Below are 26,137 nucleotides of genomic sequence, written 5' to 3' on the forward strand. Positions count from 1 at the left end.
TTTTCCTGTTTCAGCTGTTTTGCATGAAAAAGTCAAATGAGCCAGAAGGGATTTGCGCTCTTTTCTCTGGAGAGGGGCACGAGCTTCTGACGCGTGTCCCTTTAACCTTCAAGCTGCTCTGTTCTCCTCAACGAGCGCGCTTCCTCTCCCTCTTTGTTGGGCTTGATTTTGTTGTGCTCTACAGCATTGGATCCAATGCCTCGGCTTTTATCCCTGCAGCTCAAGGCTAATCCCCAAAACAAGTTCATTCAGGCCTTGTTTTTGTGCAAAAAGCCAGCCCAATTTATCACCACAAATGGACGCTATTACTATGCAGGTGTGTGTCTCTGTTTGTGTGTGTGTGTGTGTGTGTATGTGTGTCTCTGTGTGTGTGCATGCTCGGCTTTCTTGCATGTCCACATGTACTGTCAGCGTTTCCATTTGCTGGGCTCAGGGGTCAAACGGCCTCACGGCTTGAGACGGCGCTAACAAGCCGGCCGCCTCCTCTCTCGCATGTTCCCCGCTCGGCCCGAGTCAGAGACCGACAAGAACGCCGGGCCTATTAGGCCAACGCTCGTCTGCTTAATTAGTGACCGGCGTCAGCAAGAAACGCCGATGACTTCTCATTACCGCTCCGCTCGGCTGGACGCGGCGGCGGCGGCGGCGGTCCCGGGAGATGAGCGGCGCGGAAGATTAGCCGTGGCCGGGGCGAGCGCGGCGAACGGAGCGGCCCTTTCCCAGCCGTCTCCGGTTACTGACACGCTCAGTGGCGCTGCACCGGCCAGCCTGGTGTTAACAGCCGCTTTGATGTGCGCTAGCTTGTGCTGTCTCCGTTTCTGGAGCCCTTCCCCTCTCTTTCTCTCTCTCTCTCTCCATCCCTCCAGCACTCCGCTTCATTCTGCCCTCACTTTCTCTCCCTCTTTCTCTCTTTCTCTCTCTTTTACTTTTTATGTGGCTTTTGTTCTTTGTTCTGTTATGTGTTTGTTTCTTTTTCGCCTCTTAACTTCTGCTCTCTATCTCTCATTTTCTTTCTATAAAAACGCGAGGGCTGACTGTTTAGAAATAATGAAAAGCCCTCGGCCTTTGTTGTTAGTGCTTCAGCTTAGGGACTCTTTCTTTCTCTCTGTTCTTGTTTTGCCTGTGATCGTTGCTGTTGTTGTTGCTCTGATGGCCCAAGAACTGTAGAGGCTGATGCGTGCCAATTAGAAGATTTGTGTGTGTGTGTGTGTTTGTGTGTGTGTGTGTGTGTATGTGGGAGAGAGAGAGAGAGGGAGAGGGAGAGGGAGAGAAACAGCAACTCAGCAGTTAGTTTGGGATGCACTTGTCGACTTCTGCTGTAGACCAGGGCCACTGATATGTATGCAGCCTTCACCCTTTGTTATGAATATCTGGGTTCTTTTTGGATGGACAGCACAATGCCTTTGAAAGGCGCCGGGGGTGGCAGGGGATGAACAATGCGGTTGTCATAGCAGACCGATGCCTCACAACGCTCCGGAACATTCTAGCATCGGGGAGAATTTCTTTGTTGAGGTGTAGGTAAATGAGCTGACATACCTGGCAGCGACCTGTGTGTGATGCTGTGTTGTCAGGTGATGTAAATCTCCTTGACGGACAGGCTGTGTGTGTATTTGCGAGTGTTTGTGTGGGTGGGTGTATTTGTGTGGTCTCTCCCTCTCAATCTCTCTCTCTCTCTCTCTCTCTCTCTCTCTCTCCCTCTCTCTTACTTTTTATGTGGCTTTTTGTGTGTGTGTGTGTGTGTGTGTGTGTGTGTGTGTGTGTGTCAATGACAATGTATGGGGGTAGGGATGACCTTGGCCCTGGGCACTGGCTCTGTCAGTCAGTAGTCTCCCGACACCGGTGGCCCCAGTCGGCTCCCGAGCGACACATCATCCTCTCCACTGCCTGCCACTCTCCACCTCATCGCTTCTCTGACTCCAAGAGCACAACAGCCCCACCGCCCCGCCTCCACCCCCGCCTCCACCCCCGCCCCCGCCCCCGCCCCCGCCCCCGCCGCAGACACAGACACAGCACAACCACCCGCCATGTCACATGCTGTCACTAGCCTGGCTATAGCAGCACTAATGCTACAGCTGCCTTCCACTACCGCACTCAAACTTTTCTACTGTCAGCCTGGTAGCCTCGCATCCTCCCTCTCTCTCTCTTTCTGTCTCTCTCTCTCTCTCATACTCTCTCTCTCTCATCTCTCTCTCTCTCATCTCTCCCTCTCATTTCTCTTCTCTTCTCTATTTGTCATTCACTCTCTTCTCAATCTCGGTGTCTCCCATGTCGTGACTGTTTTTCCCCAAATTCTCCGTTCAGCTCCTCATTTATTTATTTGACTCTGCTGCTCTCCTTCCCGCTGCACCTCTGCTCTGTTGCTCCTTTGGTAGTGTGTGTGTGGTGGATATGTGTGTGTGTGTGTGTGTGTGGATATGTGTGTGTGTGTGTGTGTGTGTGTGTGTGTGGTGTGTTAGTGTGTTCAGCGTGGCTGGCTGTGTGGTGTGTGCAGTGTGGTTGGCTGTGTGTGTGTGTGGTGTGTTAGTGTGTGCAGCGTGGCTGGCTGTGTGTGCAGTGCGGTGCAGCTGGTGGTGGGCTGCTGGTATTTCAGCTCTGCTCCACTGTGCTGCTGATTGCCTGGCAGGCAGGGCCTCCACGCTGACACCTCGCTCCACACTGCTCCACTCTTCCTCTCTTTCACCCTCTCTCTCTCTCTCCATTTCTCTCTCTTTCTCTCTCAGTCCCCCCATCCTGGTCCTGTCTTTAACTATATCTGTCTCTCTCTTTCTCACCACTGGTCCTCCCATCGAGCAGCAGAGTCCGTGTCCAAAAAAAGATCCACACAGCTGCTAACCACCACCACACACACACACACACACACACACACATAGACACACACACATGTGTGTACGCTTCCCCCACCTTGTGTGTAGTCTCTGGGGGACAGCTGTGTTTTTGATGTATAAATCATCTCCCCTCCACCACCGCCACTCTGAGACTCCTTAATTAATGACCCATCTGTCCGCACCCGGTGAGTTTGAATTTCAAAACGCTGACACACAGAAGCGCTCGCTCGCTCTCTCTCTCTCTCTCTCTCTCTCTCTCTCTCTCTCTCTCTCTCTCTCACTCACTTTCACTATCTCTCTCTCTCTCTTTCTCTGTCTCACTCTCTCTTTCTCTCTCTCTCTCTCTGTCTTTCTCTGGCTCCTCTTTTCTGGACCTACTTCTTTGCTGTTTCTCTTTCGCATGCTGATGCAACGCGCCGTCTGATCGAGTAAGCCCCCGCCGAAATGTCCTCCCATTATTGCGAGTCTTTTCGCACGCAAACACGGCTTCCCATCTTGCACACCTGCACAGGGCACAAACACACGTGCACACATACACACACACACACACACACACACACACACACACACACACACACACACACAAACATACATACATACACACACAAACATGTGCTCGCAAACATACGCTCGCTCGCTCTCTCTGTCTCTTTCTTACACACTCAGCCGCACATGCACAAAGCCTCCTCCACCCACACACAGGTGGCATAGCGTGCCGCTCCGAAGGACACCGCCGCTCCTTCGTCCTCGTCGCCCTCCTCCTCCTCTTCCTCTTCCTCTTCCTCTCCGTCGCCGCGCCAGCTGCATGCGTCCAGGGAGGGTCAGGGGCAGACGGGCGAGGTAGGCTGTGTGTGCCGTGTCGTGCATACGGGCTGTTTGGAGTAAGGGCTGTGTATATATGTGTGTGTTCGTAGGCTTTTCAAGTGAGCCCGGGCAGAGTTTCAGAAGCAGTTATGGAGGCATCAAAGACAAGCGCCGCGGTGAGTCACCGGTTGCCTTTCTTTTCCCAAAATCATTCTCCTGGATGTTGTTATTCTTTTTTTGTTGGTTTTTCTTTCGTTTTGTCTCTTTTTTTTATTGCTGTAATGTTTTTTTCCCTGTGAGGGGAGATTGCTTTGAGCCATTGTGGGTCCAGGTGGACCAGGGCTTTAGAGCCTGTGTTTCTCATGCATGAATAGCTAGCTTCAAAAAGGCTAGTGCCACACTCCAGGTCTCCTCCCGCCTTTCACTTATTTGTTGTTTGTTTTCTACCGGGCGATGGAGGAAGGTGTGCACTTTTTAAGTCCCTTTTTTATTCTTTGCTTTTTTTTCTGTCCTTTTTGTCTTTTTCATCTCAAGCTTCACGTCCATCTCTCCATCTCCTCGGCACCTCATGTCCTTCGCGGTGAAGCTAGTCGATGCTTTGGCAGCTCTCGCACATAATAGGACGACACAGGAATTCCTCTCGCTGCATTGCCATTCTCGCCAGGGCTCAGTAATTAGTCTGTTGTATGCAGGAAAGATGGTGTTTACTGATCTGTCCAGTGGTACGCCTGGGGAGCATGACAGACACCTGACTCAGGCACGCTGGAGGCTTGGACGGAGTTGCTGTGGACTGGGTTGTTTTTAGCCCTGCAACCATAACAAACATTAGTCACCGCAAAGGCACATGGAGAGTGGGCTCACACCTCCTGCTTTGTGCCGGACTGGCCTGGAGCAGTCTGTCGTCGGGTGCCGACACCTGTCCGTCAACACTCGGCAAGGCTGCGGCGCTGTGTGTGTGTGTGTTTGTGTGTGTGTGTGTGTGTCTGTCTGTGTGTGTATGTGAGAGCGAGCAGCTGGTTTTGGCTAAGTGGCGATAGCTCCCGAATTAGGCTGTTCCTTCCCACCCCCGATGTGAGTGCCTGCCAAGTCACAGACGATTACCCCCTCGTTACGAGGCACTGATTTGCTGTAAGGCTACTTGCTCGCTACCCAATCCCCGTTTTTTTTTTTTCTTCCAGTACGGGATGATATGGGTCATTTCTTCCCACTGGAATGGCATCGGCGCGGTAATTATATTGCCAGGGTTTGCATGATGGGTCTGCTGGATTCCAGATTAGGTAGTCAGGAGCACTGAAGGCGGGATTGTTGTCTGTGTCATGGGGCAGGGTGCTCCGAGCCGCCTCCCGTAAGCCTGCAGCGCGACCGCACTCATCCAGCGCAGTGATAGCGCAGAATTCAGCCAGCCTGTGAGCCAAATCGGGATTTCACTCACTTAATGATCTTTAATTATGTGTTATTCACTTGCACCACATTCTCTATTTTCAAAAAGAACATGCAGTGTGCCTTTCCATTTCACATCTTGATTTGAAAAGAAATGACCTAATTGAACATCTTTTCTTTTTCATTCAAGTAAGAAATAGCTTTCCTTTTTTCACTTATCTGTACGCTTTCTGTTTTCTCTCTCTCTCTCTCTCTGTCTCTCTTTTTCACTCTCTCTCATTTGCAGCAAACCCTGGAGAACAACCTGACCAATCTGGTGAAGAGGAACAGCGAGCTGGAGAACCAGATGGCCAAGCTCATCCAGATTTGCCAGCAGGTGGAGGTGAGTGTTGCCAGACATCGGCCCAGCTCACCCGGACACTGGCCGTTTACTCTCCTAGATGGAGCTCATTCTTCATCCTGCCCTTTTTTTATCGCTCTCTCTTTCTCTCTCTCTCTCTCCATCTCTCTCTCACAGACTCTCTGTCTCTCACCATCTCTCTCTCTCTCTCACAGAGTCTCTCTGTCTCACTCTCTTTCGCTCACTTAACTCCAGCTAGCTGTGGCCGGCTGGTAATCATGAGAACATTCATCATGATTTGGGAATGCATATGACTTCCACCTGAGCTCAGGGCTACCAGAGCCACATGCAGCTCTCTTCTCCCTCTTTTATCCACATATTGCTATTTTCTTCTTCTTTCTGTCCTTTTTTTCCATGTCACTTTTGCACAAACTTCCGCTCTCTCTTATTGTTTCTATATCTTCAGGCAGTTTTTTTTTTAACGGCGTGACACTATCTTGCACTAGGAAGAGATAAGATGTACTATCTGTGTGTGTGATTCTGTCGAAATGGGGAGACAGTAGCCACCAGCAGCACACAGTAACACACTAGTCCAGTCCTTACACACACAAACACTCAAACACACACACACACACACACACACACACACACAAAGGTACACACACACAAAACCTTGTCAGCCTCCACCGATTAGAGGATCTTGCTGGTAAATAACAAATGGAGGTCACTCCCAATGAACACATCAGCGCTTGCACTATCTCTGCTGACATCTCGCAGAAAGATATATCAGGCTCTCTTGACAACCTTCCTGTGCGTATATGGAAGGCCTCTGAGCTGATATGCCCTTCCTCAGATAGTAAATATTGATGACTGAGACATTTGATATGGATTTCCCAGAGCGTAGATAGCGGCGCCTGTGGCAAGTCAGAACGCATTTGCAAACGATTCGTGCAAGAAGCAGAAGTATAAGTGCAAGAGAGCAGCGACAGTTCCATCGATTTCAAATAATTCCATTGAATTTACGCTTTGTGCGACTCATAATTCATCTCCATTGCGTTGTCACGAAAAAGCTAGGCTCCCGGAATACTTTATGTGATTTAGCAGAATTGAGTTATTGGTTAGGGAACAAATGCATTGGGAATATTTCAGATTTGACGAGCAAGAAAAATTAAGGTACTAAACCACATTCACTCACTTTTAAACTGAAAAAAATGGTGATGGAAATAAAGGCGCTGCCTTGCGCTTTAACTCGAGCCCTGATTTAAGGCCAGTCGGGAAAACACGGCGAGTTGAATCTGGGACAACAGCGTTTAATGACACTGTCACAACACGCGTCCTTGCCACGCGCTGGAAATGGAGTCAAGTGACAAGTCATTGTTATTTTATTACCCCTATTAGGCAGGACCCTGGGAAACGGCTTGCGTCGCCAGCAGGTTTGTGTCCTTGCGTGAACCGTAACAGCGGAGGGCATAAACACGGCTGCTAGACAAGCCCGAGGCAGACGGAAACCCGAGGCAGCCGCGTTTGAGCGGTTCAGCAGAAATAGGCAAACGACGCGATTCGAGGTTGACGACGCACCGCACCGCTGTAGCACTTCTCCTCATGAGCCAAACGACCTGTCTTGGTAGGTGCAGTTAGGATAAGCGGGCTAGTGCCTGGCAAGGTAGCCAAGTCTCTTCCAGGCTGCACGGCCTCTCTCCCTCTCTCTCTCTCACCGCATCCTCCCCTCTGAAACTCAGGCAGTTCAGTCAATCATGCTGACGCTAAGCTTCGCGTTCGCAAAATTGGCCACGGGATTAAGGCTTAAGGGTAAATCCGACCCAGGCATTCATATGTATTTTTTATATATATATCACCCAGTCAAAGTGCTATGCTGGAGCTAATTTGTCCCTGATCTGAAGGAGTGTCATCCTGCAAACCCACCGGCCCCGACTCGCTCTCAGCACCTCCGCAGTTCCCCCCTTCAACCTTCGCCTCCTAAATTATTCAGCCGTGCACACCAGCGCCGAGCGTGCACCACAAGCCGTGGGCCCAATTATCACAAGAAGCGTTTCCTCTCTCTGTGGCCGTGCCGCAGGTCGCCAGCCGCCGCACATGAGCCGCGCTCAAAGGCACGGTGAATTATTCAGCGCGCCAGCGATACACAACCCACGCAGCGTGGCACGAGGCGGGCAGATCGGCGGGGCTCTGACGGGTCGTGGCGGGTGGCGTCCGGCGGAGAGACGGGCGCCCGGTGAGGGCGCTGCTGGGCTGGTGTGTGTCCACCCCGAGGGGGGGCACCGCTGGGGAGAGAGGCAGGGGGGTGCTCTGGACTGCCATCTCCTCATGAGATGACCACTGCACCACAGAGGGAGGCCACACTGGAGGTTTTCACTTTGGCTGTCTGTCTGTGTGTGTGTGTGGGTGTGTTTGTGTCTGCCTGTGGGTGTGTGTGTGTGTGTGTGTTTGTGTCTGTCGGCGTGTGAGTGGGTGTGTTTGGGTCTGCTCAGCTCTGGCAATTGAGGGCTTTTAAGACCCTTCAGGGGTTGCCCTGTCATGCGGGCTCGGTCGAGTGTGTGCCCGTCGTGGCACTGAGGGTCATCCTGCAGCTGCTGCCCCTGCCATTACTGCGCTCCACTCAACCAGCTCCAAAGAGGAGAGGGAAGAAACTCTTTCTCCTGCTCGTGTCTTTTCATGTCTTCATTGTGCTTCTTCAAAAGCAGTTCTGGTCAAGGATGGGGCGAGGTGACTTGGCCACTGAGTGAAAGCAATCCAGACAGCTTACTCTAATTGTGCCGATAAGATGTCCCAGCCGCTCCACCGAACCACTCGTTAATCCCGCGGGAGCCCACGCACGCGGACAGAAAAGAGACAGCGTTCCCGGGAACGCCGGGTGTCCCAACAGGCGCTCGGGGCCCTTGGCTTGTTTTTCCTGGTCTGACCGCAGAGCTAGCCGCATGCCGCTTGACCACCTGTGTTTTCTCCCTTTGGAGGACAAGTTTATTTTGACACAGCCCCGGTCAGGAGCTGCTCTCGTGGAAGTGCACACACACACACACACACACACACACACACACACACACACACACACCTCACACAGTCATGCATCTTTAATGCGGGCCCTGGAGTCTGCACACCACACAGTGAGAATGAGAGGAGACACATATCCAGTCAGGCACTTAGCTGCTTTTTGGTGTCTCAGTTACCTTACACAAGCGTTTCAAAGTCTCTCCACTCTCTCCAAGTATGTCTCTCTCTCTCTCTCTCTCTCTCTCTCTCTCTGTCTCTCTCTCTCTCTCTCTCTCTCTCTCTCTTTCTCTCTCTCTCTCGCTCTCTCTCTCTCTCTCGCTCTCTCACTCTCCACTCCCCTGGTTCAGTTGTCTGAACAGAGTGAAAACCCACAGTAATTACTCTGGAGCCAAAATAAACAAGGTCACTATAGAGTGTGATCAATGCACTCTAGTCTCTACTCTCTTTCCACCATCTCATGTCATCTTCTGGGACTGTGCTGGCTGGTTAACCCCCGCTGTGTGTGTGTGTGTGTGTGTGTGTGTGTGTGTGTGTGTGTGAGAGAGAGAGAGAGAGATGGAGAGAGAAGAGAGTTGAGAGGGACTGCAGTGCTCTAATGAGCACAGCTTATTAATAGAACATCAGTGCAGCGTCCTGCTTTCTAGCGTGCGGTAAGGTGGCGCTTTTGAGACATGGAGGTGGGAGGTGGAGAAGTTCCATTACAGCAGGTGTTTATGCTCCCTGTCGGCAGTCGCTGGATGTTAGCGGAGTGGCATTATAGCGAGCTACAGGCCCCCATCACATCCAGTTTATTCTCCAATGCTTTCACTGCAGGAGAGCTTAAGTCTGACATATCCCCTGCGTAACACGCTGCCGACTTATCCCCCTCTCTGTCTCTGTCTCCTTCACACACACACACACACACACACACACACACACACACATGAACACACACCTCTCTTGTCGCAAGCTGGGCTCCTCCTCGCTGCCAAAGCCCCGGCCTGCTGTTGACCTGCCGGTGGGATAAATCTGCCTAGCGTGTCTCCGGGAGAGACGAATGTGCGCGGCAGACAGAGACAAAGCGGCCTCCAGACAGCCGTGATGGCGGGCCAGAGGTATCGGCATGAATCTCCAGCGCCGCAGGGGCCCGCCACTCCGGAGCCTTAAGGAGACGGCAAATGTATAGGAGTTCTGGTAGAGCCGCTCGGAAAATAGCAAAACGTCGGGCACTTGACGCGTCCGCCGAGATCAGAGCTCAAGAGATACGAGGACAAGAGTGTTGATGTCCCAAAGAGAGAGAGAGAGAGAGAGAGAGAGAGAAAGAGAGAGATGGGAGAGGAGAGGAAGGGAGAGGGAGTAGGAGAGTTTATGTATGTCCGGGGGGGGGGGGGGGGGAGAAGACGAGTTGCAGTACAATGTCACCATGGCCTCTGATAGGGAATCTATCACGAGCCGGAGAAAGGGGGCCATCCGTCGTCTCTGTCAGTGACTCACCCAGGCTGCGGGGAGATGGTCCGATAGCCAAGTGATGGAATAGAGCGGCTGGCAGCCACAGGAGAGCCACGAGCCCAAGAGCCAATGCTATGCCAGCTAATTACCCCCACAAACCCCCCGCCGCAAAGTAGGAAGCCTGAAATGGAATTAATGGTGTGTGCATGTGTGTGTGTGTGTGTGTGTGTGTGTGTGTGGGTGGGTGAATGAATGCATGTTCGTGTGTGTGTGTGTCTTTGTACATGTGTGTTTGTTTGTGTGTGTGTGTGTGTGTGTGTGTGTGTGTGTGTGTGTGTGTGTGTGTGTGTGTGTGTGTGTGTGTGTGTGTGTGTGTGTGTGTGTGTGTGTGCGTGTGTGTGTGTGTGTGTGATTAATACTGCTTAAGTGGGTTTTAACTAGCATAATGAGCTTTGTGGAAACATTGCCGTGCTGTGTGATAGAGGGGGAATCAGGTCAGTCTCTGCTCTTTGATGGGGAGTCGTAACCCTGCCTCATTTAGTTCCATGACGGGTAGGGCTGGGCTTTTGCAGCGGGAGAATTCCCACCATTGAAACATGAACATCATTTTCATCCGCAGTACCAGAGAGGGTTGGCCTCTGTACTGTACATGTTAATGCTGCAGACATACAGACATTCTCCAGTCATCTCCACCTGATCTTACAGACTAACAGAGTCACAGCCATCTGTCTCACATGCAGCTCACTATGTGAACCAGTACCAACCATTAATCTCCACTTTGACTACCAAACTTCAACAAAATGTGTAAATAAAAGTCGTTTCATGAGCAGGATCGTTGGGACATTACGAAGTGATTAATGAACGTTATGCAATTCCTATGTAATTAAAGTCATGCAAGTATGTGATTAATAACACACTTGTCAGAACATAAAAAAGTGCATTAATTAATTAGTATTTTAATTTGCGGAGGACAGGGAATCAAAAGGGAGGGCATTTACTGTATCTCTCCAGGCATAAAGTGAGCGGAGGCACCTGTACTGAGTGTGTGTGTGTGTGTGTGTTGTGCTCCGCAGGTCAACACTGCCATGCACGAAGCCAAGCTGGTGGAGGAGTGTGATGAACTGGTGGAGATCATTCGCCAGCGGAAGCAGATCATCGCCGTCAAGATCAAAGAGTCCAAGGTACCGCTCCCACACAACAATCACAGCCTACACACACACACACACACACACACACGCGCACAAGGCCATATCAGCCAACACATCTCCTCAAAGCTCCGAAAAACGCCTGCTTTGGAGGCAAAGGCGCCGCGCGACAAGAGCGGATCCTTTGGTCCCCTCTCACAAAAGGCTCCCTCTTCTTCTTCCTCTCCTTCTCCCTCTCCGCCGCAGACAGACAGGCAGACGAGACGAGGCGGTTTGAGGCGGCGTGCGGCGCCTGTCAGCGGGCGTATTTAGCTCATGCAGATGGCGGCGGCTCCTTTAGCCTCCGCGCGCGGCTCGTCAGCACCTGTCGCCCCGTCCCCGCCGCACCGCGGCCGCTCCGCAGAGGAGCCGTGTCATCGCCTGTCACCGCGCTCTCTAATGGGAACGGATGGCTGACATTTGCCGTGACAGCGACAGAATTTAGAGCACTTGTGCGCGCCGGCACCCCCCTGCCCTCCTCTCTTGGGGCGGCGCTTTTGTTCGGGGGCTTTTGATGTAACCCCAGATTTCACAACGAGAGTTTAGCTCTAAAGCAGAGGGGGAATTCGGTGGGAAAATGAGGGTGGTTTGCTCGGATCACAAACACGGGGATTGGGTCTTATTAGATAGCTCAGGTCTGAAACTTGTGCAGGAACAGCCATGGAGGTCCACAGACCAGACAGGCATTCTGTAGCAGAACCCTGATCAAAGGAACATTAAAGAAAAGCAAAAGTAGCCACATATAGTTCATATAGCCCCACTCAAAAGGCTCTCTTCAACCCTGCAGCACTACCTCCGTTAGACTCCTTCCCTCTCTTCCCCTCTCTCTCTCTCTCTCTCTCCCCCTCTCTCTCTCTCTCTCCTTCTCCTTCACTCTGTATGTTCTGCTCTTCCCAGACCTCGGCCCTTAATCTGCCACAGCACAAACAAATCCTGGAGCAGGAGGCAGCTCCTCTGTCTGTATCAGCCCATCAGACAGACAGACAGACAGATATGGCAGGCATGCAGACGGGGCCGGGCCAGGCTACCGAGGCTTTCATCTGCTGCCCCTTAGGCTGCCGCTGGCACTGTGGAGCTGCTGCCACTCAGGCTCCAGTCACAACACACCTACCACTCCTCTCCTGTTCCCTTCGTTCTCTCTCTCTCTCTCTCTCTCTCTCTCTCTCTCTCTCTCTTTCCTGTCCTCTCCTCTTCTCTCCTCCTTTCTCTCTCCTCTCCTCTCTGTTCTCCCCTCTCTTCTCTCTCCTCTCTCCTCCTTTCTCCTTTCTCTCTCTTCTCCTCTCCTCTCCTCTAATCTCTTCTTCCCTCCTTTCTTCTCCTTTCCTCTCTCTCCCCTCCAGCCCCAGCAGCTCAGCTTGTCTCCTGTCTCACTGCGGCTCCTCTCCTATCAGCTCAGCCTGTCTCACTGCTGCTGCTGCTCCTCTCCTATCAGCTCAGCCTGTCTCACTGCTGCAGCTCCTCTCCTTTCAGCTCAGCCTGTCTCACTGCTGCAGCTCCTCTCCTATCAGCTCAGCCTGTCTCACTGCTGCAGCTCCTCTCCTATCAGCTCAGCCTGTCTCACTGCTGCTGCAGCTCCTCTCCTATCAGCTCAGCCTGTCTCACTGCTGCTGCTGCTCCTATCATATCAGCTCAGCCTGTCTCACTGCTGCTCCTATCATATCAGCTCAGCCTGTCTCACTGCTGCTGCTCCTATCATATCAGCTCAGCCTGTCTCACTGCTGCTCCTATCATATCAGCTCAGCCTGTCTCACTGCTGCTGCTGCTCCTATCATATCAGCTCAGCCTGTCTCACTGCTGCTCCTATCATATCAGCTCAGCCTGTCTCACTGCTGCAGCTCCTATCATATCAGCTCAGCCTGTCTCACTGCTGCTCCTATCATATCAGCTCAGCCTGTCTCACTGCTGCTGCTCCTATCATATCAGCTCAGCCTGTCTCACTGCTGCAGCTCCTATCATATCAGCTCAGCCTGTCTCACTGCTGCTCCTATCATATCAGCTCAGCCTGTCTCACTGCTGCTCCTATCATATCAGCTCAGCCTGTCTCACTGCTGCAGCTCCTATCATATCAGCTCAGCCTGTCTCACTGCTACTCCTATCATATCAGCTCAGCCTGTCTTACTGCTGTAGCGGCTGACGCTCACATGACTCTCCCCAACAAGCGCTGACTTGATCTCAGAGTCTCATAGCAGACCACAAGGTTGCATTTGATTGCGGTCAGCAAGATGCAGGCTCTGACCCGTCCGCTGCCCATCCCGATGACGAGGTTGCTGATACTGTCCCTTTTGAAAAGGCCCGGGGCGGCGGCGCACTTTGAGATCGCTGTCCGCCGCAATTTCCAGCGGCCAGACTCTTCCCCGGTACGAAGCCGACGCGAAAGCACGCGAGCAGATTATGTGCGAGGGGGGCAAGCGTTCCACTATGCGTTCTGACAGATGCATGATTCAACGCCGTTGATGCTCTCCAAAAAGATGAGGCATTTCCGTGGCTTATGGCGTTCCCAAACCACAGATGGACTCGTGATGGACAGGGGATTGCGGAGCGCCTCTCTGATGGGCGCCGTGCATTTCCAGGCACGCTGATGTTTTTTTCCCTCGTTTCTTAGTCCGAAGGGATTTGTTGGGAGGTTTTTGTTTTTTTTTTCGTTTTGTTTTTCTTCTCAGCGAGGATTTGGTCGGCCCTGACTCCAAGTGCTCATAATATCAGCTCTCAAAATTCGCATCAGGGGAAGAATTTCCCTCGAATCGCCTTTCATTCCACTCCTGGCACAAACACTCACACACACACACACACAAAGAAAGAAATCAGCTTATTTTTATTTGCTCCATCTGCAGTGGAAATTGGGCCGAGGATAAACAGATAAGATAGCAACCGGAGAGAAGTGCTCTTTAATTTGTTGCCCTGGGACAGAGGGGCAGAGGGGCGGAGGGACCCTGTTGCTCGCCGAGGTCACGCTCCCGAGCGCACGCAGCTCACCCGCCCCGGGGGAGTCGGCCGGACGGACCGCGGAGAGACATGGCACGGAGGACAGGGCGACGCGGGCGACGCTGGCGCTGCCTCGCTCGGCGTGCCAGCGTTGGCCCACTGCGAGCCGCGTGTCGTGCCACCGCAGAGGCCACCGCAGAGAGGAGGCCGGCGGCCGTTTGTCAGATTCAGCTCAGCGCTGTTGTTATCATCAGAGTTATTGTTTGTTTGTTTGTTTGTTTGTTTGTTTGTCTGTCTGTCTGTCACTGAGTAGGTCAAACATGGTCTAGACAAGAGTCGTAGACGTAGACTAAGTAGAACACTGTTTACTGAGCAGACTGATGGTGTTTTAGCTGACAGGACATTTCCAGGCAGCCCGTTTGTACACATAAACACCTCAAATGCTGAGTATATATGGACTTAATGTTTTGCCTGTCCAAGTACGGTTGTGTATGTGTTTGGGTGTGTTTGGCATGTATTGAACAAAAGCCTGTGGATAAATTCTAAATGTTGAAACCCACACATTTGGATAAACAACTGGAACAATGTTCACACCCGTGTTATTTGGGCGAAGTGTTAATGCATTGACCAGGCGTGTCCGCAGAGTCCTGCTCCCTCGTAATTCCTGCTGTCTATATCTGTGTGTGTGTGTGTGTGTGTGTGTGTGTGTGTGTGTGTGCGTGCGTGTTGTCAGGTGATGAAGCTGAGAAAGCTGGCCCAGCAGATTGCTAACTGCCGCCAGTGTCTGGAGCGTTCCAGCGCGCTCATCACCCAGGCGGAGAACAGCCTGAAGGAGAACGACCACACCCGCTTCCTGCAGACCGCCAGGAATGTGGCGGAGAGGTGAGCACACACACACACACACACACACACACACACACACACACACCCACACCCACACACACACACACACACACACACACACACACCCACACACACATGCAGATAGAGCTCCATGTGTACAAAATGTGCTTCTCTCAGTCACAGACATAAATACAGCTCCACACATGTGTTCTGACTCATACACACACACACACACACACACACACACACACACACACACACCACTTACATACTACACCAGCACAAAAATACTTTCATATCTGGAAGTACATACAGACACACACACACACACACACACACACACACACACACACACATAGCCCCCAAGAGCAAGATCTCATGCCAGTAGATCCAAATGTGAGCCAGGGTGTGTGGAACAAACTTTCAGCAACTCGGCACATTCTCTCCTCCACCCCAACACCCCTCCTCTTCCAGCACCGTCTCTCTTTCTCTCTCTCTCTCTCTCTCTATCCCTCTCTCTCTCTCTCCCAGCGGCCCCCACCCTCTCCAGCACGTCCAGACAAAAGCCAGCATTCACCGCCCCCAGTCTTTCACACATGCTGTTTCCTGGCTTGCAGAATACGGCGCAAGACGCTTATAGTTGTTTCTGCCGGTTTCTCCCCCCCCCTCCTCCATTTTTATTGAGCTGTTTTTACAATGCTAGCCCTTGTCCGAGAGGCAACAAAGCTGTTAATGCATTCAGCCTCTGCCAGGGCTGGACCATTGGCGTGTGAGGCGGTGGAGAGTGGACACTGCACCCGCTGCCCTCTCCTCCTCCTCCTCCTCATCCTCCTCCTCTTCTTCATCGTTCCTCTCCCTCCTGTCTGTCTCTCCCCCCCACCGTAGGGTTGCCATGGCCACTGCGTCTTCACAGGTGCTCATCCCAGATGTCAATCTGAACGAGGCCTTTGACAACTTCGCCCTGGACTTCTCCCGAGAGAAGAAGATCCTCGAGGGCTTGGACTACTTAACAGGTGCGTGTTTGTGAGTGTGTTTGTGAGCGAGAGAGTGAGAGAGAGACAGACAGAGAGAGACAGAGAGAGAGAGCGAGGGATTGATTGACAGACAGAAGCACACAGGGAGAAAACAACTAGCAAAACTGAGAGAAGCCGTTAGACAATCATGAAGGAGTTGAGGATCAGCAGTATAGATAACAAGCTGACAAGCTAAATATCACCCTATGATGAGCAGGCAGCCAAACCCAGCCCTGTTGTTTGCCCTGCAGCTATTTGTTCAGGGAATACATCGGTGAGTATACTAGAGTGCAGGGGGGATACAGTATATTGAGTACACTGCTTGCACTGTGTTGAGGAGGAGGGGGGGTATGGTGTGTGTCATATTATATGTTTGTTATATGTGACATGTGATGTGTGATATGTTATATGTGAGTGCACTTTACTCCAACCGAACTGTGTTGATGTGCAGCTCCCAACCCTCCGTCCATACGAGACGAGCTGTGCACCGCCTCCCACGACACCATCACCGTGCACTGGACCTCCGAGGACGAGTTCAGCGTCACCTCCTACGAGCTGCAGTACACCATCTACACCGGCCAGACCAACTTCATCAGTGAGTGACCGCCACAGGCCTCGGACCACAACTCCTCCATGTTTACTATACCAGCGCTTCCCAAACTGTTTTCCCCACGGAGCACGTTCTAAATCCCGACTTGGCTCGCGTACCCCCACCATCCGGCACATTTAAGAGCAACACATTCTGTTGAGGCATTCCAGGCATGTTTAATAAGCCGTCTTTTTAATGAAAACGTAGCCTACTATAGAGTTTACAAATTATTTCCTTTCAGTTCATGCTTATTCGTGATTCATTATTTATTAATTTAATTAATTACAGGGAATTTGAAAAGTTTGACACCTTGCCGACATAACTCTTCTCATGTTGCGTACCCCCTAGAGGCAGTTCAGTTTGAGAATCCCTGTACTATACTATAGTATAACATACATACACACACACACACACACACACACACACACACACACACACACACACAAACACACACAGGTTTGTACATGAATGCAAATTCATTGTATATTATACTCAATTCTATTAGAAATCGAAGATTTCATTTATGCTCACACACACACAGACGTTTAAACATAATCTACTGCGAACCACCCAGCTGTGCCAAGCCCAGCCACACATCAACAGTAAATCTCCCCCATTAGCAACACCCTTCCCCCAAGGCCTTGCGTCATGCAATCCCAATAACAGGGCTTTTCCTGGAGAGATCTCCTCCTCTTCCATGCACTGCGCCCATCTACGCCGCTGGCTCCCCTCATCCAAAACGTACTCAGGCAGGCGGGCGAGTTCATCGGATCATGCTGTGGCACGGCACAGCCAGCTGAGTCTGAGAGGCCTTCCGTTCTTACGCAACCCTATCAGAGGCAAGACTGGCTGGCTGGCTGGCCAGGCAAACAGCACCCACCATTCCCACGTATACACAGCCCTGCTCAGCCTTCCTTGACGCCTTTATTAAAAAAAAAAAAAAAAGGAAATACAGTGTGAATCCCTTGGCTGGGCTATCTAGCTGAGAAAGTCTCAATGTGTGTGTGTGTGTGTGTGTGTCTGTGGCTGTGTCCCAGTTTGCAGAGTGTGTTTATTTACTGAAAGATTCATGATAATCTGATAAGAGAAGAGAGAATAATTTGACAGCTGTGAACCATAGCGTGTGGGAGTGTGTGTGTGTGTGTGTGTGTGTGTGTGTGTGTGTGTGTGTGTGTGTGTGTGTGTGTGTGTGTGTGTGTGTGTGTGTGTGTGTGTGTGTGTGTGTGTGTGTGTGTGTGTGTGTGTGTGTGTGTGTGTGTGTGTGTGTGTGTGTGTGTGTGTGTGTGTGTTTGAGGGATGGAGAAAGAAAAGCTGTTAAGGATCAGTGACACTAGGACAGGACTATAGAGTGAAAACTGATAACAGCTTGGCAGAGGAAGGAGGTTCACCCTTTCCATTTCTCACTCAGTTTCCTTTCCCCCTATCTCTCCATCTCTCTCTCCACATATCACGAGCTGTCTCCCGCATTCCTCTTTTTCTCTTCTCTCCCTCACTTTTGACCCGTCCATCCATTCATTATCAGTCCCCATCTGCGACACGCTATATCCTGCTCCCTCTTTTTTTCCCTTTCTTTATCGTTCTTTTTCCTCTCTGTCTCCTGCATTCTCTCCTCCTCGCTCCCCGCTCTGCCACGGCAGCCTGCTGCAGCCCACACACGCATTGGAGGCCGCCGAGAGCCCGATCCAAGTGAGCGAGAGCGAGAGCTGAAGAGACACACACACGCGGGGGGGCCTGCACAAGTCTCCGCCACTCACGCTGCCGCTGCTGCCGCCGCGTCCCCGGGAGACCGCCGCCAGAGAGAGAGACGCTCGAAATGGAAATGGAGAAAAACGCACAAATGTTTGTTTGTCCTCGTCTCTCCGCCAGGCACGTTCCTTCTGTGCCATTGCCTCCGCGCGGATGCAGAGTGCCTTAAACGCAAGCGGTAGCACTTTATCAGCTGCGATTGCCTGACGCTCCCAGGAGGAGCCATGCGATCCGCCCGACTGTTTCTCCGACTGCTGCCACTGACTCAGCGGGTCGGCCAGAGTGGCTCCCATCCACACAGCGCAGGGAACGCCATGGAAGACATCGACACCAGTCGGCAACTGGCAAACGCCTTCGCTTTTTTTTAAAACGAATTAAAGGCCTATTCGATTCAATTACGCCTGGTAGTAGGAAGTAACATTTTTGTTGTCGTTTTGCTTTGTAACTTCGATCCCTGGCGGTAAATAAAGCATGTCTTGCAGAGGTGACCAGATCTAGTGGCCAGATTGCTGTAAACAGGGAAGCGCAGCTTGTTCATGGGAACGGCCTTTTTTTCGGGTCAGACCCAAGTAATTAACTGGCTGGCATCCGTACAGAGGCAACCCTCGGCGCTTAATTAAAGGAGACAGAGAGCCAGCTCAATTAGCGGCGTCTGGGAAGGCTCTGCGTTAGCGTTGGAGCCCTGATCTTCCTCGTCCTCCTCCTCCTCCTCCGCCAAATCCTCCCTCCTCCTGCTCCTCCTTCCTCCTCCTCCTCCTCCTCCTCCTCCTCCCCCTCCCTTGTGGTCCAAGGATTTCAATTATATGGGCAGATCATTGACCGCAGGGGGCAGCTTGTGGCCCAAACCTCGGCCCTCCGCGTCAGCTCCTTTCGGCCCTGAATCTCCGGGCCGTGCCTCGCCATTAATTAGCGCTGACGCTAGCCGCCGCTCTTTGGCCTCCAGTCTCATAATGACTTTGACTCTGGAGTGCGGCCGTGTTGTGCGCCCGGAGCTCCCACACACATGCGGCTGCTGCTCCCCCGACCTCATTTCAATGCTTGTTTAATGGCCCTGTTCGACCAACGCAGGTCCTGACATCTGCCCCTAACCCTCAGTGAGGTGTGAGTAATGACTTTTTTTTTGGTTAAAATGTCAACGTTGTCACAATGTTTTCAGCGCCACTCCTCATTTCTCACTTAGCTCGGTGATGATTATCCTTTTAATTCTTTTTTTTTAGTAAATGATTGAACGTGCTACAAAGTGAGCTACTCACCGTGCTTCAAAATGTGCTACTCGACGTGCTACAAAGCGACATTTCTGAGCAAGTGTCATCAGTCGAGGCTCAGGCTCAGCACGGCATCTTTCGCTCATTAACACTGTGCTGTAAGTGAGTGAGTTCTAGTCGCAGGCACGTGGATGAACTCTGCGTCCTGAAGTCTGGTGAGCGGCAGTCGTGATGTGCCACTCTTCCTTCCTGTGAAACAGCAGGAGCTGGAGGTGTGATTCATCTGAATTCATGGGCAGAGTCCTCGGAGGACCTCACACTCCCCTGAAGCTGCGATGAAAGAGCCTGTCTTGGTCACCTGCGCGCTACCATGCTGGAGATTGGAGCAATGGAGAGATGTCTGTTTTAGTTTGCTACTCGTGCCAGTTGCTTTTTTTCCTGCTTTGTCCACCTCAAGATTGGCAAAAAGACTGGCGCTTTTTTGGTGTGCTACAAAAGCACTTGTGCACGCCAACGTCTCCCCCAGCAGCATTAAAGCCAGTTCAGCGGCTCTCTCTGTCTCTGTCTCTCTCTCTCTCTCGCCCACTTTTTATATATTTTTTCCTCCCTCTCTCTCTCTCTCTCCCTCTCTCTCCCTCTCTCTCTCCCTCTCTATCTCTCTCTCTCTCTCCCTCTCTCTCTCCTTCTCTCTCTCTCTCTCTCTCTCTCTCTCTCTCTCTCTCTCTCTCTCCCTCTCTCCCTCTCTCCCTCTCTCTCTCTCTGTAGCAGGGCTGGGAGCGGCTGGCGGGGGCCTCACGCTCCCTTTCATCTACTGACAGAGGCAGGCAGGCAGGCACAGACAGACGCGGGGAGTCTGGGAACTGATTCCCTCTCCTCTTTCTTTCTCTCTCCTTCTCTCTCTCTCTCTCTCGTTCCCTCATGCGCCCATACACTCTCCTCCTTCTTTATCTGCCGTCCTCTCTGCCTGTAACGACATAGGCTCTCCCTCTCATCTGCCGCGCTTTGATGTCTCTCGCAAAGGCATTGCGTGGGGCAGTGGCAGGCAAGCCAGTGTCGATAATATAGGCAGCGTTATTGTAGTTTGCACAGCTAATTCAATGCATCAAAGGGCCGATATTCAAAAGCACATTAAATTTGTGACAGGAACTCATTTGAATGTCCTCCGTGTCTCCACCGCTTGTTATACAGTAACATTTTGGGGGCTTTTGTCAGATTTCTTTAGTGAATAGGAAACGAGTTCTGAGCAGCCGAGTCAGATTCTTTAGCATTGTGCTGTCATGTCAACAGTCAAACTCCCCCATTTGCTCCTCCACCCCCCCTACCAAGAATCGCTCTTTCTTCCCTTATTTGCGTCATGTTAAGAATTTATATTTACAAGCAGCCATTGTTATTACTTATACATGCAGTTTGCCATCCCTCTCAATAATTCAACAGAAGTCCTTGCCAAGAGGGACATTTAAGTCTAGCCTGAAAGCATCTTTTCTCCCCCTTTCTCTCCTCCGCTATCTAAAGGTACAGGGTCGCTTTCCCGGAGGGAGAATTTAGACAAAGAGGAGAGTCGTAGCAGATTCCTCAGGCTGACACTAGCAAATTGCAGTAATGTTCAAAGTGCACTGTGATTACATTTCAACCACTTGAAATCAGCTCTTTAAGCCAATGTGTTCGCTGCCACTGATTTGCACAGAAACTGTGCATGCATGTATGCGTGTGTGTGTGTGTTTGTGTGTTTGAGAAGAGGTTTTTGTATGATATGCTTTTGAATCAGTTGAATGAGTGTTTACCTGTGCACACCTATGAGGTTTGGATGACAGACACAACTTACATGAACACACACACACACACACTCACACACATACACACACACACACACACACACACACACACACACACACACACACACACACACACACACACACACATACACACACACACACACACACACACACACACACACACACACACACACACACACACAATCATAAAGTTGCACATTCTCAAACCCATAGAGCACACTGTGTGTGTCTTCGCCAGCGGGCCTCACGGCTCAATTGATCCTCCCTCATGGGTTTGTCTGTGCAGCGCTCTGCCATTAGTGTGCAATGGAAGCGGCTTCTTCACATGTGCCTGTTTGCCCCCGGGGCACAACACACAATGAGAAACGCCCCGCCGAGACCCATCGCCATACGCTGCCAACATGTGTGTTGCGTGTTCAGCCAGATGGATCAAAAGGTGGGGTGGGGGGGCTATCGGCATGTCACGAAGCGCTGCTTATCCCCCCGTTCAACTCGATTCAAAGCCACCCACACCCCTTTGTTCTCAGCCAGAGCTCCGGTCCAAATGAAACGTTTCATATGTGCTGTGTGGCCTTCAGCATCGTGCAGGAGCAGATAGATTATTTACCAAGGCAAGCCGAGAGGTTGTCAGTCCCGTTAAGCCCTGTAGAGGGAGGATATCTCTGTTAAAAGTAATCCATGGGAAATGCTACAAGGTTCTTTTCGATTGGGTACAAAGGCTAATACAAAGGCAATGGCCAAACGCAATTGGGTTGGTTTCCTGGTGCGGAATGAATGTGTGCATTTCCCTCTTCCCTCAATCAGACTGTTGATTTGGTGCCAGGGGTTGGTACTGTAGCTCACGCTGTGCTGTGCCTCTGTGCCCGGGCAGGTCTGTACAACTCGGTGGACAGCTGGATGATCGTGCCCAACATCAAGCAGAACCACTACACGGTGCACGGCCTGCAGAGCGGCACGCGCTACATCTTCTTCGTCAAGGCCATCAACCAGGCCGGCAGCCGCAACAGCGAGCCCGCCCGCCTCAAGACCAACAGTGAGTACGCCCGTCCGCCCGCCCCACACACACACTAGCCACACTCCAAATGGAAGATTCCGGAAGAATTAGTGGTCGATAATAAGTGGCCATCTTTTGACTCTGACGAAGACACATTATTGCGTCAAAACATCAGTCAATTGTTGTGCACCACAATAAAATTTTTTAAGTATTTGGAGTTAAAGTATTTGCTGCGGTCATCCCTGGGTTTAGTCTCCTAGTAGTAGCCCAGCCTGTCTTCCTGAATGAGTGGCCTTCGCCTGTAGTCCTGCTGTATATTACTGAGGCTCTGTGGAGTAAGGATGTTTTGAAATAAATAAAAAATGGAAAAATTCAGGCTGTAACTGCATGTTCCTCTGGGTAAATAATACTAAGCCCAATGCAGCCATAAGAGAAACTGCTCTCCTCAGTCCTTCCTCCCTGAGCCTGCAGTTCAGCACTGTTCTGCTCTTGGAGAGCTTGTCCTGGAGGAGTGCTACTGAGGAATCATAATTCTCCCAAATTCAATCAGTCAGCCTTTTGGCTGCTGTCCTGCGCGCCTGCCCCATCCCTCCCCTCCTGTACTGTGAGCTCCGCTCTGCTCCGCTCTGCTCTCCTCCGCTCCGCCTGCTCTCTCCTATGCCATCAGCGCTCCATCACGGGCAGCCACCCAAGCGTGCTGATCATGCCATTAGGTGCAGCGCTCGCCGCCTCGCCCTTGTTGGCTCGCAGCAGGCGGCAGGTAACGCCCCCCCTCTCCTACCCCTAACTGTCCCCACCACCCCTCCTCCGCCTCCTCCTCCAACTCCATCTCCACCCGGTCACTCACATTACACGCGATCACAGCCCCGGCCTGCCCCCTCGCACGCCCCGAGTTCAATTACTTTGCAGAATGGCCTGGAACCAGGGCCCGGTGGCTGACTGCATTAAAGTGGATTATTGCATCAGAGGCTTTGCGGAGTCACCCGGGGAGGGGAGGGGAGGGGAAGGGGCAGGACCAAGAGTGGGGAGGTTAAACGCGGGCTATCTGCAGCAGCAGCAGCAGCACCTCCTCCCTGCACCTCCCCTCTTTCTCCTCGCCTCCCTCTGTTTTTCTTATTCTTCCTCCTCCCTCCCTCCCTCCCTCTCTTTCTCTCTCTCTCTCTCTGTCTCTCTGTCTCTGGCAGCCATTTATCAGCTGGGCCCCACGGTGGAGGGCTTTCGCCGTCTCGCTCACATCACTCGCACTGTGGCGCCTGAACTTCTTCTGCGCTAAGGAGGTGTCACTCAACCTCCGTGGCCTCTTTTCTCTCGTTCGATCGCTCTTTCCTCTGCCTCGGTCGCTCTCCTCCCCGCAAGACTCCCACACACACTCCCACCGCTGTCCTCTCCATCTTCTGTAGATTATTCCTCCCTGTGTTTTCTCTCTCTTCTTTTCCTTTCTCTGTCTCTTTGACTGTTGGCCTCTCTCCCTCTCTCTTCTTCCCTTTATCTCTCTCTCTCTCTCTCTCTTTTTCTCTCTCAGTGTGGGGTCTTTATTGCACTCTGCCATTTCAAAAAGCAGAATAAATGCGGTTGAGAGCGTGAGCGCGTGCGAGGGCGTTGCGAGTGGGAGTGAGCGTGCCCAGTGTGCGCTGGTGTGCCGTGTCCGCCCACCTCTCCGGGCTTTGATAGAGACAAACCTCCCCTGCCTCCAACCTGCCACCGCCGCTTCCTCTAATGCCCAGCCCAGCCGGGCCCGCGCCAGCGCACATCGCACACACACACACACACACACACACACACACACACACACACACACACACACACACACGCACACAGTGGCACCGCCACCGCACAATTTAACAAGGCCCAGAGGAATTTCAAAACACACACGCTGTATTTCATAGTGTCAGCCATTCTCTGGCAGCGCCGTGTGCCGAGGCAGAGAGAGAGCGAGGGAGGCAGAGGGATAAGCCGGGTCCCTGGAGCGCAGTCAGACGTGGAGTGCTCTCGTGATACCAGCCGCCCCCTCACAGGGGAGCCTACCTGCCATACACGGGCGTATGGACCTGGCAGGTGTTTGCCACCCAACGCCCTCCCAAGGGGTGCTGCGTTGGTCTCTGTGGAACCTCCCCCCAGGTACCCCCCTCGCGCTCGTTCACTCGCTCGGCTCGCTCTCTCTCTCCTGCAGCTGTGGCTCGCGCCCATCTGCCCATCTGCCCATCTCGGTCTCCGTCTCCAGGGGGTGCTGGGAGTCATCTGCTCCCCTCTCTGGATCCCCACTCCCTCCAAAACTCCCACTGCCATCTCAGGCCTGGTCAGGTGTTGCTGACCTCATGAAGACAAGTCATCGTGTTTACGTAGTGATTCATGGGGGTTGGAAGCATCGGGCCAGTGCTAGGGCAACTGTGTCCAGCACCATGCCAAGATCTGACTGTCCATGAGGAGCTGTGGTCGAGTCCAGTTCAGGTCATTTCTCATTCCCTCTTCTCGACTCGCACTGACCCTCACCTGTGCTCCTCACCTGTCTGCTCCTCGCTGGCCTGTCCATATGTAGCAGCACAGCATTAGCATGTGGCCCTCCTGTTCCACTTAGCTCCTCAGAGGCCCGGCTGACCACGAGGAGAACAGTGGGTTTTGCCCTCTGTTCTCTCTTCAACTCTCTTACCTTCCCTGCCTTTAGGCTCTCTATCAGTCTCTTGGCTTCATGTTCAGTGTTTCTTCCTACTCTCCCGCCATTTTCCATCCCATCTCTCTCTCTCTCTCTCTCTCTCTCTCTGTCTGTGCTCGCTAGGACTTCAGAGAACAGAGGAGGAAAGCTTCTGGGAGCTGGGAGGGGTGAAACCTGCCTGGTGGCAGCCAAGATAAATGATTCATGTCCGATGAAGGGACTAGAGAAAAGTGTGTGTGTGTGTGTGGGAGTGTGTGAGAGCTTTAGTGTCTGTGTGTGTGCCTCAGTGTCTTTAGTATCTGTGTGTGTGCCTCTGTGTGTGTGTGTGTGTGTGTGTGTGTGTGTGCTCGAGAGAGATACAGGGAGAGTGAGAGACCCATCCACTAGTGTGCCCGTTCTCTTTTATTTACCTTCTTCACTCCATTCAAATGGCAGCCGGGGCCGGCGTGACCGTGTTGTTAAGAGCAGCTCAGATCACGCAGAGGACAGCGCGAGGAGGGGAGGAGCGCACGGGGGGGGGGGGGGGGGGGGGGCAGAGGGGGGTTAGGCCCCGACATCAAATGGCTCTTTGCAACCTTGTGTGCCTGAAATCAAAGTTTGGTTTCCCTCACAGCACTCGCTAATGGGATAATGCCCTTCAGTCAGCCAAGCTCCAGCACCATAATGCAGAGGAAGGGCTGGAGGCCTGGCAATCGGAGGCGCAAAACCAGATATTTCCTGCTCCTCTTCAACCCACCGCACTCCCACTCAGCCAGCCATCGTTTGTAAGCGTATCATGATGCAACGCGGCGCCCAGATCTTGGCGAATTCTGCACTCTCACTGGGGCGTGAGGCGGAGAGCGGTGGCTTCGGCGCGGGGGCGGCGGGAGGTAAATGGGGATGCTGAGCAGTCCGCTCCGCACCGCAGGGGCCTTTCAGCAGAGCGGCCTCAGCAAATTACCCTCTTATCGCTCACACATCATCCTGACTGGACAGCCTGGACCGACCACCGGCAAAAACCACAAAACTGCATATCCTGTGTCCAGCCCTCCTGCTCAGCATGCCTCCTGCTTCTGTGTGTGTGTGTGTGTGTGTGTGTGTGTGTGTGTGTATGTACAGTGTGGTTATATATATATATTGTGTGTCTGTGTGTGTGTGTGCACACTGTGGTTATATTGTGTGTGTGTGTGTGTGTGTGTGAGAGTGTGTGTGTGTGTGTGTGTGTGTGTGTGTGTATGTACAGTGTGGTTATATATTGTGTGTGTGTGTGGTGATGGGAAATGTACCATCAGCAGTGCTGGTGAAGGCTCTCTCCTCCCTCCCTCCTCACCTCTCACAAGGGCAGCAGGGGCCTCTTCCTGTAGAGCAAACAGAGGAGGCGGGAGTTCACACCACGGGCCAATGAGATCGCGCCGCCCTTAATTCCGTCCAGTCAC

At 52.2% G+C, this 26,137-nt stretch overlaps 1 protein-coding gene across 4 annotated transcripts in view; it reads left to right on the forward strand.

Moving 5' to 3' along the window:
• Positions 1–26,137, forward strand: part of mid2 (midline 2) — a 98,454-nt gene that overhangs the window by 66,512 nt on the left and 5,805 nt on the right. For 3 of the 4 annotated variants that reach the window (XM_062524419.1, XM_062524418.1, XM_062524417.1), the window contains 7 exons: positions 3,737–3,802; positions 5,293–5,388; positions 10,857–10,964; positions 14,623–14,771; positions 15,618–15,745; positions 16,197–16,340; positions 21,950–22,111. In XM_062524419.1, the coding sequence (XP_062380403.1) occupies positions 3,737–3,802; positions 5,293–5,388; positions 10,857–10,964; positions 14,623–14,771; positions 15,618–15,745; positions 16,197–16,340; positions 21,950–22,111 (853 nt within the window). The remainder of the gene's footprint in view (positions 1–3,736; positions 3,803–5,292; positions 5,389–10,856; positions 10,965–14,622; positions 14,772–15,617; positions 15,746–16,196; positions 16,341–21,949; positions 22,112–26,137) is intronic. The other variant, XM_062524420.1, reaches the window with a different exon arrangement.

The sequence above is a fragment of the Sardina pilchardus genome, chromosome 21 (genome assembly GCF_963854185.1).
Source record: "Sardina pilchardus chromosome 21, fSarPil1.1, whole genome shotgun sequence".
Taxonomy (NCBI): Eukaryota; Metazoa; Chordata; class Actinopteri; order Clupeiformes; family Clupeidae; genus Sardina; species Sardina pilchardus.